The sequence below is a fragment of the Prinia subflava genome, chromosome 3, assembly GCF_021018805.1.
Source record: "Prinia subflava isolate CZ2003 ecotype Zambia chromosome 3, Cam_Psub_1.2, whole genome shotgun sequence".
Taxonomy (NCBI): domain Eukaryota; kingdom Metazoa; phylum Chordata; class Aves; order Passeriformes; family Cisticolidae; genus Prinia; species Prinia subflava.
The window spans coordinates 47,694,924-47,709,747 of record NC_086249.1 but is presented as its reverse complement, the minus strand read 5'-3'; the positions used below and the strand labels follow the sequence as shown (position 1 = coordinate 47,709,747).

Here is a 14,824-nt window from a genome sequence, read left to right as displayed (position 1 = left end):
ATGTCAGTTGTACATCTGACTTTAAAAGTACATTGAGGAACATTTCAAAATATTGTGTTTATGACTTCCACTTAAAAAATTCTCAATAATACTAACCTAAACGCTGCTCCCTGAAATTGAGCTACATTTTTGGAGACAGATTCTCAGTATGCAAAGATTTTATAACTTATAGGCCCTAGACTATCAAGCATTAAATATTCTGTTTATGGACAGTTTAATGAATACAGCTATTATATGGTCCTTCCCTCAGAAAATTTATGAGTATTTATGAGCCTGCACTGGCTTTTGCCAATTTATGAGTACACTGTGCCTGGGCTCAGAAGTGGACTTTCATCTGCATGGAGTAAACTGAGGCAGTTTTTCAGAAAAGAAACCACAAGACTGAATCCCACTGCCCAGCCTGGATACAAAATGGATGACAGCAAGTCCAGATTTTCCTCTGAAACAATGTGTCTTTCACTTCCTTGAAATGAAGCAGTCTGATCTTACCTGTGCAAGTGCTGATGCTTGCATAGAGCACACACAGAAAAGACGAGTATGATCAGCAGCATAAGGACATCTAATATTCAAAGGAGCACACAGAAAAACCCACAGCAGCACTGTATGCATATCCAATGTATTTATATATTGATAGTATACATGCCTACAGCAGCATAACTACTGACTTTACTCATCTTCATAAAAATGGGAATATCAAACACACCAGAAACAGGGAAGAAAGGTCTGGAAAAATGCAGGTTTATGGGTCCAAGGCCACTCTTGGTTTCCCCTAGATTTCGTTACTGTTTTAAAATGTGCTTTCTCTCTTTTGTTAGTAATGAAGAATAAGATACACATTAAAATTTCTGATGAAGATCTAGAACAAGGTCAGACACTGAACTAGAAAGGGTAGAACTTCAGGATAAGAATTAAAAATTAAGTTAATAAATTAGAGAAAGAACACAAATCAAACAAAGACAACAAAAAGACAAAGGATTGCAGAGTAGGAAGCAGACAAAAAGGCAATCAAATGTTCAAATGTTACACAAGAACTGCTGCCTAGGCCCCAGAACTGCAATCAACAATCTTGACGATGAAATATGAACATCAGACATGAACAAGTGTAGTTTGTTCTTCTTTTGCCAAAGCCTGATGGAGAAGAACAGCTATGCACAGCTCCAGACATCAAACTTTAGGGAAGCAGACACAATGTTTAGTTCTGGGCTCCTCTGGAGCTCCTGGAACGGGTCCATGAAGATGATGAGGAGATCAGAGCAACTCTCTTACGAGGAAAGGCTGAGGGACCAGGGCCTGCTCAGCCTCAAGAAAAGAAAACTGAGAAGAGGTCTCATCAGTGTCTGTCAGTATCTAAAGGGAAGGTGTTAGAGGATGGACCAGGCTCTGCTCTGTGGTGCTAAGCAGTAGGACAAGAGGCAACAGACAGAAAATGATGCACAGAAAGTTGCACCTGAACATGAATAAAAAAACTTCTTTACTGTGAGCAGTGGAACTGGATGCCAGGAGAGGTTGTATGATTTCCTTCTCTGGAGAGGAACTGTTTGGGCACAATCCTGAGTAACATACTCTAGAGGACCTGCTGAGCAGGGAGATTGGATCAGATCACCTCAAGTGGTCCCTTCCAACCTTACCCATTCCATGATTCTGTGACATGAAATAGTCCAGAGGATGACAAAGTGGTCAGAACAGATGGGTTTATCAGGACAAATGCAAGGATTTTTTTTTTTTTTGCTAAACAGAGGGGTTTTTTTAAAAAAACACATCCAGTCTTATTGAGAAGATTGTAATAAAGAAAGCAATATTATCCTGAGTGAGTGAAGGTGACATGAAGTATTCACTTTTGTTTAGAGAAAGAAAAGATGGATGCCATAAAAAGCTTTTCTTATACAAGGAGAATGAAGCAATGCAACAGACCAATTGTTTGACAAACAACAGTTAAGAGGAGACTGCACATGTCATCCTGTCCCAATATAAACAGGTGGACCAGATAATGTGTCAAGGCTATTTTGGTAACATTGTGTGTTACACTACATGTTGTTTCAGTTACTGTCATACTCTCAGAGATACACACCCAGTAATAGGCTGTTATTTTATGTTCATCTATAGAAAATGTTGAGAATCCAAGTAAATATTTGATCTCAAGTAGTCCCTCATCTTTACAGTCTTGTTTTTAGAATAAACATAAATTCTTCTTTGCTGGATTTTGCCATGATCTCTTTTCTGAGTTTATATTTTGTGTCCATACATCTATTTGGCAGTCTTTGGGGAAATTATTACTTGTTCTAATTTCTTTTCAAATATAACTATCATTTGGTTTACAGTTCCAATAAAATATATAGGCAATTATTTCCCTGCTTATTTTTCCTGGAACACCTTCAGTAATACATACTGGAGTATGCTAGAGTTTGGCTGAGTACTTTGAATTATTAATAGAAATGGAAGGCTCTATGCCAGAACTGACCATTTGTCCAAGAAGACGAGAAAGAAAATCTGACAGATATGGAAACAAAATCAAAAATACAGAACAACAACTCAAAGGCAACAGAAGACAATAGTCCAAGAACTTCAAGGGACTGACACATGATTTCACGTAGCAGGATGCCTTTGCTTCACTTTACCATCTCCCAGGGAAGGATACAACTCTCATAGGTAAGTAGCTACAGGTTTCCAACACAGAAACAACGGAGCACCGTTAGAAATAAGCAACACTGAATTTCAAGGGACCAAGACTGGTAAGCAGCAACTGGTAGCAGTTAAATGTGCATTCAATCCAATATTCTGTCAATCAGTGAGACTGAGAGGCAAACTCCAGAAGAAATAACAGCCCAGCAGAGAGGGTTGCAAGAACAGAATAGGCATCATAAAGGCTACTACCTTATTATCTCACCTTCCAAGTGAGCACAAAGACACATGCTTCTCTTTTTCTGTCTTCCCTTTTTCATTTGGAAATATTTTTGATTTGTGCCATAACAAGGACAATACTAGGTCTGTCTAATCCAGTACCCTATCTCCAAGAAGAGTTAGATGCTTGAAATGTGTAAGAACAGAAAAGGGCACAATGGTATTTTCCTGAAGTTACCAACCAGTTCCAATCTAGGGGCTTCTTAAACTGAATGTGGTGTCTGTGTTTTCATATTTATGTATTTAGTTAACTTTCCAGGATTTTGTCCAGTTTTCTTTTGGATCCATATTTCAGCACTCACAACGTCCTTTTGGAAGAGCTTTCACAGGTTAATACTCTATGAAGAACTATGTCTAGTTTGTTTTGATGAAGTTCCTAATAGCTTCATTAGCTGCTCCCTAACTCCCTAACTGAGTGCAAAATTGTTGTTTTTTTCCACATCTCCATGCCATACATGTTGTTGTAGAACTCTACCATGTCCCTTTCCTGATCTTTTCTTCACACATTGGAGGGTCGGCCGATGCAATCTTGCTCATCCTTGTTGTCTTTTTCTGGACTTATCTCAGTTCAGCCTTCTCCCAACCTTGAGATGGAAAACCAAAACTGAACAGTATTATGGATATGTGGATTTGTACAACAGCACAAAGAGGTTCTCTGCTATTTTCTGTTTCTTCCCTAGTAATTCTTAACATTTCATTTGCTTTTTTCAAGTGCTACTGAGCTTTGAACTGCTATCTTAATGAAACCATCTATCGTGAAAACAAAATAATGCTTGTAAGATGTTCTCATCATCCCCATATTTTTTGATGTAGAGTTAGGATTGTTTTCTTCCTCCATATATTCATTTATACTGAATTTCACCTTTATTTCCACTGCATTCAGAATTGCAGTACTTCCTGTAATTCTTCATGGTAAATCCTTCCTACCATGAATAATAACCACTATTATCAGCACTGTTGCCTCAGTGTTAATTAATTTTTCAATTTTTTCATGTCATGCTGAGTAGCACAGGTCACCATAGGATTTCCCTCATAGCTCCTCCTTCACTAGAAAATCCAGCCATTAACTGATAAGTGGAAATGTCTTGAAAAAGTCCTGAAAAAGGCTAAGGTACAGAAAACCTAGAGTCTTGGTCAGGTCCTATTTAATTGAATCAGTAAGGCTGTATTAAACATGATTCAGTTAAAATTAGTCTTTGTAATTCATAAATTAAAACATCACTCAGAAAAGAAAAATCAATGATAACGATCTTCAAGACATGAAATCTTTCAAGTTAAATGGCTATAAAGCACTGTACAAACCTCATACAATTTTCTATACATTTAAAGCTATCAATCACTATTCATAAACATATTTCATCACAGCTGAGAAAAAAAATTAAACTGCTTGGTCAGAGAAGCTTTCTCTTTCAGAGACGCCAATTCGCAGACTCATAATCTGCTCAGGTTACTGGTATCCTGGGTTCACGAAGAAAGTCCTGATTTTTAATTATAACAAACTAGCAATACAAGGTGTTACATAGCAGAGCAATGTAAAAGGACTTTAGAAATAGCAGTCAAGATCTCAATTTAGGTATCAATTGGAAGTGCTGAGGGAAGATACCTCCCTCACTCTGAAATCAGTAAACTAATTCTAACAAAAGCTGAGAAGATTTACCTTTTAAAACATCTACTTCAGATTCAGATTTTTTTTTCTGTGAAGGCCTGAAAAAAAGTGACCCAGTCTGACCCTTCTGCAGTTTATAAAGTATAAGAAGCTTACAGCTTGAAGTTATATAATTAGTTCCAAGATTCTAACTTCAACTAATTTTATTAAGTTTAATCTTTTTAAGAGGTAATCTTTCCTTCAGTTATAAAAGAAAGTAACTGAAGTTTTCTACCTTCTTGATATCCTTGACTTGGCTTCTTTAGCCAAGTAAATGTTTTACCCTTTTAATTATAAAAAAGGTTTCTATACATCAGGAAGTTGATCTGTGTTAAATGAGGACAAGCAGATTAAATCATTCATTCTGTTTGAGTTAATTTGGAATAAAATGTTTATTCTGGGACAGAGAGTTAACACAGAGATTAAATCAGGAGTAGCTTCTTGTGCTGATGAAATGAAGCCATTCAACCATATACAAATATTTTGGGCATTTTCTCTTTCGATAGTTAACTTTGGAGATTCCTAAAGGTAATTAATGCATAACTCACAAATGCTGTTATTAAACACTAACTAGTATATTTTTATTTATTGGCTGAAGAAGCTAAAGTTATAATGGTAACAGGAAGCTTGGCAAGGCAGCACAAAAATGTCTGAAGATCTGTAGTCTACACTTGCTTTATTAGTGTCAGAATGGAGGATGGTTTTGCTGCACGTGAATGTCGTTCATGCAACATTCTCTTGGACAGGAGTAGAACTAAATAGTCTGGATTCTTCAGGCTGGAGAGAAGGCAGGAGTTACTGAAGTTTGCCAAGTCATGAAAGCGATGGCTAAGGTGAATGCAGAACTGTTACTCACCCAAGACTGCAATGCTAGAAAAGGGGGACCTGATCAACCTGGTAAGAGATCAGTTGATCACAAAAGATCATGAACTTGTGAGTTTGCTGTGGAGTTGCAAAGGTTCAAAGAGGCACCAGACAAACTTGTGGACAACAGGTTCATAAAAGAAGATTTAAAGCCTGACACAGGGATGTTCTCTGCAACATCCCCAGCAAAACAAGTGCACATATTGAGAAAGTATGAAGAGAAAGACAAAGAAGTGGATAGGCTCACATGCATTCCAAAAATAATCTCTCCTATTTTCTCTGCTGGGGATAGAATTCTGAGTTAGTCATACAAAAGGTTTATCACTGCATCTCTGTGTGACACTGAGCAGAAGCTAGAAATACTGGTGAATGCCAATTGCTAAACTGCAATGGTGACAGTCTATTACTGTGTTTCCTCTGCAGACAGAGGAAAATCCTATCTACTGAGATATCAACAGTGTAGGCACCCTGGTAATTTCTCAGAAGTATAATTCAGCATGCTAATAAGATTCAAATTAACTTTAAAACTAAGTGCAACTGCAATCATTCCTGTTCAAATACCTGCTCTGTGACTATTTAAGAGCATTCTGGAAAAATTAATGAATGATATAGCAGATTATAAAACAAAAAACAAGTGTATTGCAGCACAAGCATATGAACCTCTTACCTTTTGGGTAAATGTCTTTCAGAGGCACATCTCCAGGTGCTAAAATTCGGACTATTTGATTAGAAGCCAATAAAGTAACACAATTGGTTTGTTTTGCAGCTCCTTTTTTCCTCTGGGCTCCATAATACAATGGATCAGAAGGAGAAGCATGCTTGTGACTCAGAGAAGAGTTTCTTTTCCAGCTATATACTTCACTGGGAGACTGCAAAAGAGAACGTGTCTACTGAAGAAAATGTTACTATTATTATATCTACAGAACAAACACTTTTTGATAAGTTCCACTTCTTATTTAATTTCAAATCAAATGTAGCTATTGTGGTCACTTCTTATGCTATCACATGACAAGGAATGACCTGAATTATTTTGTCATCAAAAACTCCTATAGGAGTGAAAACCAAGAAACCATCTACATGAGTTTTAGGCATCAAGATGCTCTGAAGATCTGAAGTTGAATTAATCTTTTTATATTATTTAACCAGGAACAAAGCATTGAAATAACGTAATTTGGAATCAAATTGTGTAAAAAACTGTTAGGTTTCTACTAATATAGATAAATGCAAACAGATATTTCGGTAATAAGTTCAAAGTTAAGCAATAAGGCTGGGACTTAGCTCCAGGTTCAGAGATTTAAGTGTAGTTCTCTACAGGAAAGCTGGTGGCTTCATCTCCCACTGTGGTTGAAAGAGCCTGGCAAAAAAACTCTCAAAGGTCTCAGTGATCGGTAAACTGAGCACTGCTATTACAAAAAAGAGCTCAGATACCTTGTTCATACTAAACACCAACATCACCAGCACTAAACACTGAATCTGAAGTTCTGCCCCATCACTCTTAGCACTCCCTCTTTGAAATTCACAAGGGTATCTGAAACTCTGTCTGAGTAAAAATGGTACCTCACTAAATCAGGCAGAGCCAAAAATGCTTCATCACCCATACTGATGTGTTAGTATGGAAGTGTGCAGCTTCTTTAGTACTCCCTACTCTAGACCACCTCCCTTTGCCAGCAATAAACTCACATCTATTGTAAGTAGTATGAAAAGCTTGAATAAACCATCTGGTAATATAAAACCAAACCAAGGAAAACACAAAAGCTAATTGCAAAGATGGTCTTACTGACAAAAACATATTTTTGAATCATTTTGGATTGCAAAGAATTTTCTTCTGTCATTCGGCTTTCCAAAAATTCATGTCTCTTAACAGTTACATTTTCTAATTTCCCCCAATTTATCAAATAAACATGACATGCAATTACTTATTCCATAACCACTACTCTTTTTATGTACCATGAGGTAGCAAATACAAAAAAAGTCCAAAGAATTAAACATAGTGTTTGTATTATCCCTGTCTTTGCCTTTACTCCTTGCAACAGCACTAGTCATTAGACTGCTAAGTTTCACTTTCTTTTCTGGTCCTTTTCTAACTATGTCATGGCAGTGAGCACACTTACATGTAGTATTTATACTCGGCTACATTATTCAGAAATGAAGAGGATTTATAGTTTTGCTATAAATTTCTGCATCTTTTTTTCTTTTTCCTTAATCTAGTCTTGCACACTGGGCGAGTTCACACTGAACAGTTCAAAATTATACTGATAGCCTTCCTCTCAGAGGTTATGCTTAATTAAAAAACTGTAAAAACACATGATTTAGAAAATATTACTCTAGCCAGCACTGTTCAGAGCTCACCAAAAATGAATTTTGTCTGTGCTAGACATTGTATTGTCCCATTTCTTACCACCTAAAATACCACCACCAACCCTCTAGATTAGATTACCATAAAAATGGTGTACACTACATGAATTTGTCCCTTGCTGTCATTCCCTTCTTTTTCCAAATCCTTTGGTGAATAGGTACTTAACGGGTTACAGAATAAATGAGACCACATTATTTCATTGTGCAATAATGCTGAGTATTTACCAAGAGGTCTGGGAAACCAATAACAATAGTAGCATAATTATGCTCATCTGAGAAGATCCTGTTGGGGGAGCTGATCTTTTGTCCCACAGCTGCACTGAGGTTTTCTGAAGATAGCTGGTCAGTTGAAACTGCATGAGGCACACACAATTCCGACACTAAACAGGAAAATTAAACAAAATGAAAGTCATTACATCCAGATGTGCAATAGGAAATTATATTAACTGTAAGCGTGCTGAGCGCTGAACACCGCCTATGACTTTGAGCACAAAATTACTAAAAAGCAGAAGATCTGATTATACTATACTATAACACAGAGGAGAAGGAAGTAATCCTATTTTTGTAAAGTCAAGTACTTAAAATCAGGAAATAGTAGCTTTGTAGTTGCTTATACCACTTAATTTTGCCCTCTACTGTACAAATGAGGCAGGAAGCCTATGGAATAGAACAGAACAGCATGTGACCTCATTGAAAATTGTTTTAATACAAATGCACCAAAAGGCAAAACATAGGTCTGCACAAGTAAGTGTCAATGTGACATATCTTGGTGACTCTCTTGCTGTCTTTGCAATTTAAATAATGTTCTTTGTAATGCATGTCTGTTAAATAATGGTCTGGTTTTCTTTGTCTTTAAGCTAAGAAAAAGTGAATTTTATTCTGTGCACCTGTGAGAGCCCTTTAGCTTGCCTCAAATTATCAAAACAGTCAGAACCTGCTATCTTTAGTTCTGCACTGTTTCCACTTTGATAGGCACAAGACTATTGTTTACATGGCAGTGGGAGAAAATCTGTCCTCCCTCAAAGGATAAATGGTCTGGGTGAGCAGTAAAACCACACTAGTCTACCTTTTTCTAGTTCTCCTGCCACAGATTCTGCCTCAAATTGCAGGAACAGGCTGAAGATGTTACATTTGGGGTTTGCTGGATGATTTGGAAAAAGGTGGACAGAGGATATGATAGTACTTCAGAATGGAAGAGAAGAAACAAGATAACAAAGGATAAAAATAGCATAGAAAGCATGCAGCAATAAACTGCCCACAAATACTTTGAGACTGGAAATTATAATAACATTTCTATCCATCTGAGGAATGATACTCCAGAATGTTTTCTAAATAAGGTAGTAAGAGGAAGGAAACTACTGTGCTCTGATAGTGCTTGATAAGTTGGTAGAGTAAACTGTACAAGAGTTAAAAAGAATTCTGGATATTTAGGCTACGGTTAGTTTTTGGTATCCACCTGGTTGCTGATTATGTAAACAAAGTCCTATTATTTGTCAGTAACGTTTATTTGTACCATGTTTACACTGTGTTAATCTCATTTTTCTTATCTAGCCACAAGAACCAGAACAAAACTTGTTCCTTCTTTAAGAGATATAAAGCGGTTCCTTTATTTGTCTCTCTGATATATAATGACCAAAACCTATGAACTCTTAAGTGGGATGCCCATATACTTCCAGTCTTATTAAACCAAGCAGACTAAAGATTTTGCGCACTGTGATCAAATGCTCAGTGTTGAAAATGCTATCAGATTTGCAGATGGACAGATCTTACCAGGCAGAATGACAACCATTGCAGATTTCTGCCTTACTGTGCAACTAAGACATGTCTCAATGCCTAACACCATCTGGGAATTTTACTGATCAAATTCCCCCTATCTTTCAACACAAGTGTGACGGCCCCAATGGCCTCCTGCAAACTCTCAACAGAACTACAGAAACTGTGACTTCTGTTCTGTTTTAACAGTAGGTGGTTTGCATTTTTCTAAGGGTTGGGAAATGTTTTCTAGCTCATCTGAGTATGAGTAGCAGACCTGCAACAGTCTACAGCCTGGAATCATTAGTGTATTTATTCCATTCTATTTCTGTTCTAATTCCTGCCTAGTCATCTTTCTTCCCTTTCCATTCATTATGCTTGTCTGTTTGCTGAAAGTCCACGACTGAGGGTCTTGAACACTATAATGAAACAAAAATGATTTATTCAAACAACTTGAAGTTTGAGCATGGAATGTGCCATGCCTTGAGAAAAACTCTTACTATTAACCAAACATGATAAGAGGGAAAAAGCAGAATCAGAGATGGTTACTCAGACCTATAAAGAATCTTGTTTATGCAGCTGCAAACAGAAATGACAAAAAGAACTAAAAAAAATGGAACTAGCCAAGCCTGCATTCAGTACCTGTTGTTGAGCCAAATCCCATGTCAACTGGCTCTTCACTCAATGCATGCAGCTGGCAAACCTCACTGTCTTGAGCTCCCATATGGGCACTCTTGGTTAAAAGAAATTTCCTGTAAAAGGTATACAGTTATAGCAATTCCTGATTAAACTTGTCACTCTAAACCAGGACTTTTATCTTCTGAAACAGTGAAAACATTCTACATTTATATAAACAAGGTTATCAACACCTTTTGCTAAAACTAAATATAATTTCCCAAACATCTGTGAGATAGCAAAGGGTAGGCCAGCAAGTGGCAGATTTGTCTTCTGGTAACTATTTACACACTTTAATTTGCTGCGCATTTATAAAAATGAGACTGCAGAGTAACATTTCTCTCATGTGACCATGAAAGTAAAGGAAGCAGGCTCTAACTCTTGACAACATGTCCAGAGTTAGGTACACCAACATCCTCATTTCTAAAGATCAAATATCACCTCAGTAAAATTAATATTAACATGCATATGATCAAAGCTAGTCTAGACCTTCAGAGGCTGGCATATCTTCTCCATTTCCTACTCTAAAAGTCTACCTGCATTTTCACCACAACAAATCTGCATCTTAAACACTCATTTTTTAAGTCCAGCCAGTTTCACAAACAGAAAAAAACACTTTGAGACCCGCAGTGAAACTCCTGAACACAGGCAAGACACAAAAAAATAATGCCGTCAAGAAAACTAGGCTGAACTAACTTATTTGTTTCATTTTCCACCAAGAGCCACCGGTCTTCAGCCACCAGGAAAACAGATTTCAGACTGATTGGAAGTGAGATGGTGTGAGTTTGACCCTCCAATACATCCAGTACAATAAGGTAGTTTCTGTAAAATTGGAAGCCAAGAAAAGAATAATCAGATAGGGATATACACAAGGAGATCTGATACAAATCAATTTAATACAAGGATATAATTTACTCTCACCCAGCTTCTTTGTAGAATACCAGCCAGTTTTTGTGTGAAAACTCTCGGCACATTTTGTAGTTGCTCTGTATAAAAATACGTCATAGAACAATTAGTGTTTGCTAGATTTGTCCCAGTGAGTTTCCCTGACTTCTCTGAAAGTGTACTAGTTTTTTCCTTTTTATTTAGAAGAATTCACAGCTTTCACTACCTCTCAAAATCCTATCCAGCCTGCCTTGTTCCTAGTCATAAGGCGTATAATAACTGAGTTCATTATTTTGGACATAGTTCATTGTAACAAAATGTTCCATTATTTCCAGTTCTAGCTCTAAAAAGGGATATTTTAAAAATGCACACTTTCAGAAAATTTATATATATTTTATATCAATATTCCATAACAATGCTAGTTTATGTGTAAGACATTTAAACATACATAAGACTAAACAATTAAATGCTTGGGCTGTAAAACAAGGAAGAACTTAATGATCCTGTTTTTCCAATAGTGACATTGCTTTTAAAAAAACCTTAGTATAATAGGGGCAGGTACTATTCCTCACCATGTCTTCTTTGTTGCTCCACCAAGATGTTCTCTTCGGAGAGTCTTGAACATCTGGTGAGAGCAAAAGTCGGCGAAGGGCACCATTGCTTGTATCCAGTAACAAAACAACATTGCTCTGTAAATGAAAAGCAGATCCATGTACATCTCAAGCTCATTTAAGAGACTATAACAAATCTATTTGGAGCACTTTTGCAACTCGAGCCACTTATGCCATTTTGAAAAGGTGATCTAGATTTTGTTGCAAAACGTAAGCTGGATTTTCTTGGTTCATTTCATGGAGAAACTGAATTGAAGAAGTACATGCAAGGGCTGGAATGATATTACAGTTTTTCCACAGCATTTTTTCTACATATCTCACATTCACTTCTGCATAACCCCTAGGAACTGAACTAGTATGGCTTACATATCTAAGATGCAGCTACAGATAAGAGACATATCAATTAGCTCTGTCACGTCACTAAAATATTTCATTTCAGTTTTTATGTTTTCTTACCAATTTTCTGTTGTACCCATTGCTTAAGTCCCACTGAAGGTGACAAACTGGTGAAAGAAGAAATGACTTAGTACTTTTTCTCCAAGTTCATACTTCTCATACTGTGGAGCGTATTAAATATCCAAAAGTGTGATAATTCTTCTGTGACCTGCACTCTCTGACAGCTTATAGTGTTACCCGTAGGACAGCTTTTGGAGGACAGCAACATGACTCAAAAGGATGGAGACCAGAAGCAGATGGGATGGTGCAAATCTCCATGTACCATATGAAAAAACAATGTGCTAAATTTTGAACTTTTTCAGATTCCTCACTTGTTACTTGATGCCCAAGGATCAACACATGCTATCAAATGACGGGGGCTTTTTAAACATTTATTTTTGCAAAGGACTACAGCTGATCCTAATGTGTTTAACTAAGAATGCACGACAATAGTCATTCAGGGCCAACCTTAACTGCACCAAATGAAATTCAAAAGGTACAAAGGAATAAGTTAATTAAGCCTTGGGTTCAATTTTTTGTTTGCCATTCAAGGAAACGTTCAGTTCTGCAAGGACATTAGGTTCTGCAAGGACTTACTAAAAGTAAACTGCCTACGTACAACATGTGCAATAAACACACAATAGACGTTAAGGAAGTAAAACATAAATTCCCACAAATTCCCCTAAATAAAACAAATACAAACAATCTGAGTCACAGAAGTTTTGTTCTTTTTGGGTATTCTTCATACTGTTACTAGAAATATTTGTGAGAGTTAACTTTGATAATGACAGTAATTTGAAACTAAATATGGTAAAGTATTTAAAATATTATCATGTTATTTGGGGCATTTGGGAATTTCAGTTCAAGTTCAATATTTCTAAAAAAAGACACTTGCTTATGTACTACAAACCGAAATTACAGAAATGTGGCTCAGGAAAAAAAATGGGATATTTTCTTTGGTTTTCTGCCATATTTCATTTATACAATTCTAAAACAACATTAGCCTTCCATGTGATATAAAGAATACATATGAATCAATTACATTTTTAGTGTTAAATTTATGAGAGCAGTTGGTAGTATAAAAAACTTCTCTACTCCACCCCTTTTGATGTTAATGGTTTCCTTCTGTGCTAAGTGATTGATGTATATTCTGTCTGTGTTTAAGAATAGATTTTTGCGTCACTTGTGAACACATCCAAGAGCAGCTCTGGCAACTCTTCAAGTGGGCTGGGAGAAGACCTTGGTGTGCGATTCTGCTCTGTTTGTTCTTGACTGGGAGAAAAGTAACCTTTGGGCGACCTCCCGACCCCAATGTCTGGAATTCCAAACTCTGGACAGATGCAATAACCAATCTTGTGAAGTGGTGTGTTGTTATTTTTAGTTACAAAGTTTCCCTTTCCTTACTCCTGTTTTTATCTTAGCTAGCATTTTCCTCTAAAAAGTTCTTAAACTGAACAGGGCTGTGACTTCATTTTGCTGGTATGGGAAGTTGTTCCTTATGGTTTTGGATACAGAGGGGAGAGCTTGGGGAAGTTTCAGAGTGGGACAGTGCAAATAACTCAGTAAATTCTTGTATTCTTCTACCCAAATTCACTGTCAGTTTTGATCTGTTCTGCCCTTGATGTTCATGTCCTGAGCAAGCAAGCTTGCAAACACTGTCTGTTTCAGACTAAGGCTGATCCTTAGCTTGGCAGGGTAATCATACATACTCTTGCCTCCTTTTCTATTAGAAAACCTTTTCCCACCTTTTCTATTAGAGCTACTCAAAGATCCCTTGAGTGACAGAAACATGACAATCCTGACACTGTAAATATTGGGCACAGATACAAACATAAACACACTGTTCATCAGATTCAACTGGAGAAAGTCTGTTCAAGAATTGATGACTTGGGGCTCAAACCATCATATCTTCATAGGTAGGGAAATGTATGGAAGTAGACTACTGGTGTTTAATTAATTCAAGTGGTGTCCTTCAGGTGATCTGGCAGACAACTGTATTTGAGATTTCAGTGGCCTGAGAACAAGTAGTGGTATATACTTTGTGCTCATGGAAAATGAGCCTGCTCCAATTCTACAGAAGGTGCACACATTTCTATATAAGCAGACCTTTACTATAAGGTGTACTCATGGAAAAGGAAGACTTACAAAAAAAGAGAAGATAATCAATATTTAAAGAAAATAAGAAAATACATCCTTTGTTCTGAAGACATACATCAGAATATCATGGGGACTGGAGGTTACAGAAGTTATTACTATTATGTTACTGCTACTTCCATATTCAAGTCCTCACTTGAGCTTCAGGCCAGATCACAAACTGTTAAAAGAAGTCTTCTCTTAAAAAATGGTTGCCATCTCCTACCTAAGGTGAGTGAGGTGGATCTCTGTGTCAGTTTCTGTGCCACAGATCCCCTCACTCCCTTGCTATCAGAGAGCTTTGACAGAACTGCAGCAGCATGTGAGACAGGGAGAAGCATTTCCCTCCCTCCCCACCCCACTTCCTGATCAAGAAAGATAAAAGCAAAGTTAAAGGATGCAAGCAGGACACTGCCTGAACAAAGCTGGTTGTGCTCCCGGAGGTAGACTGTAGGTTATTCAGTTTGTCCAGTTGTAGCCTTTCAACACAGTAAAGTGGTTGTAAAAAATCCTGGAAGTGTGCTGTTAATTTATGGGCAAATCAATTCTCCATGTGCAGTTTGCTCCTATA

At 37.1% G+C, this 14,824-nt stretch overlaps 1 protein-coding gene across 2 annotated transcripts in view; it reads right to left on the bottom strand.

The window, feature by feature from the left end:
* Nucleotides 1-14,824, bottom strand: part of VWA8 (von Willebrand factor A domain containing 8) — a 178,181-nt gene that overhangs the window by 42,434 nt on the left and 120,923 nt on the right. For both annotated transcript variants that reach the window (XM_063392166.1, XM_063392167.1), the window contains exons 30-35: nt 11,647-11,763; nt 11,111-11,175; nt 10,886-11,011; nt 10,157-10,266; nt 7,988-8,142; nt 6,075-6,276 (exon numbers count right to left, since the gene is read on the bottom strand). In XM_063392166.1, the coding sequence (XP_063248236.1) occupies nt 6,075-6,276; nt 7,988-8,142; nt 10,157-10,266; nt 10,886-11,011; nt 11,111-11,175; nt 11,647-11,763 (775 nt within the window). The remainder of the gene's footprint in view (nt 1-6,074; nt 6,277-7,987; nt 8,143-10,156; nt 10,267-10,885; nt 11,012-11,110; nt 11,176-11,646; nt 11,764-14,824) is intronic.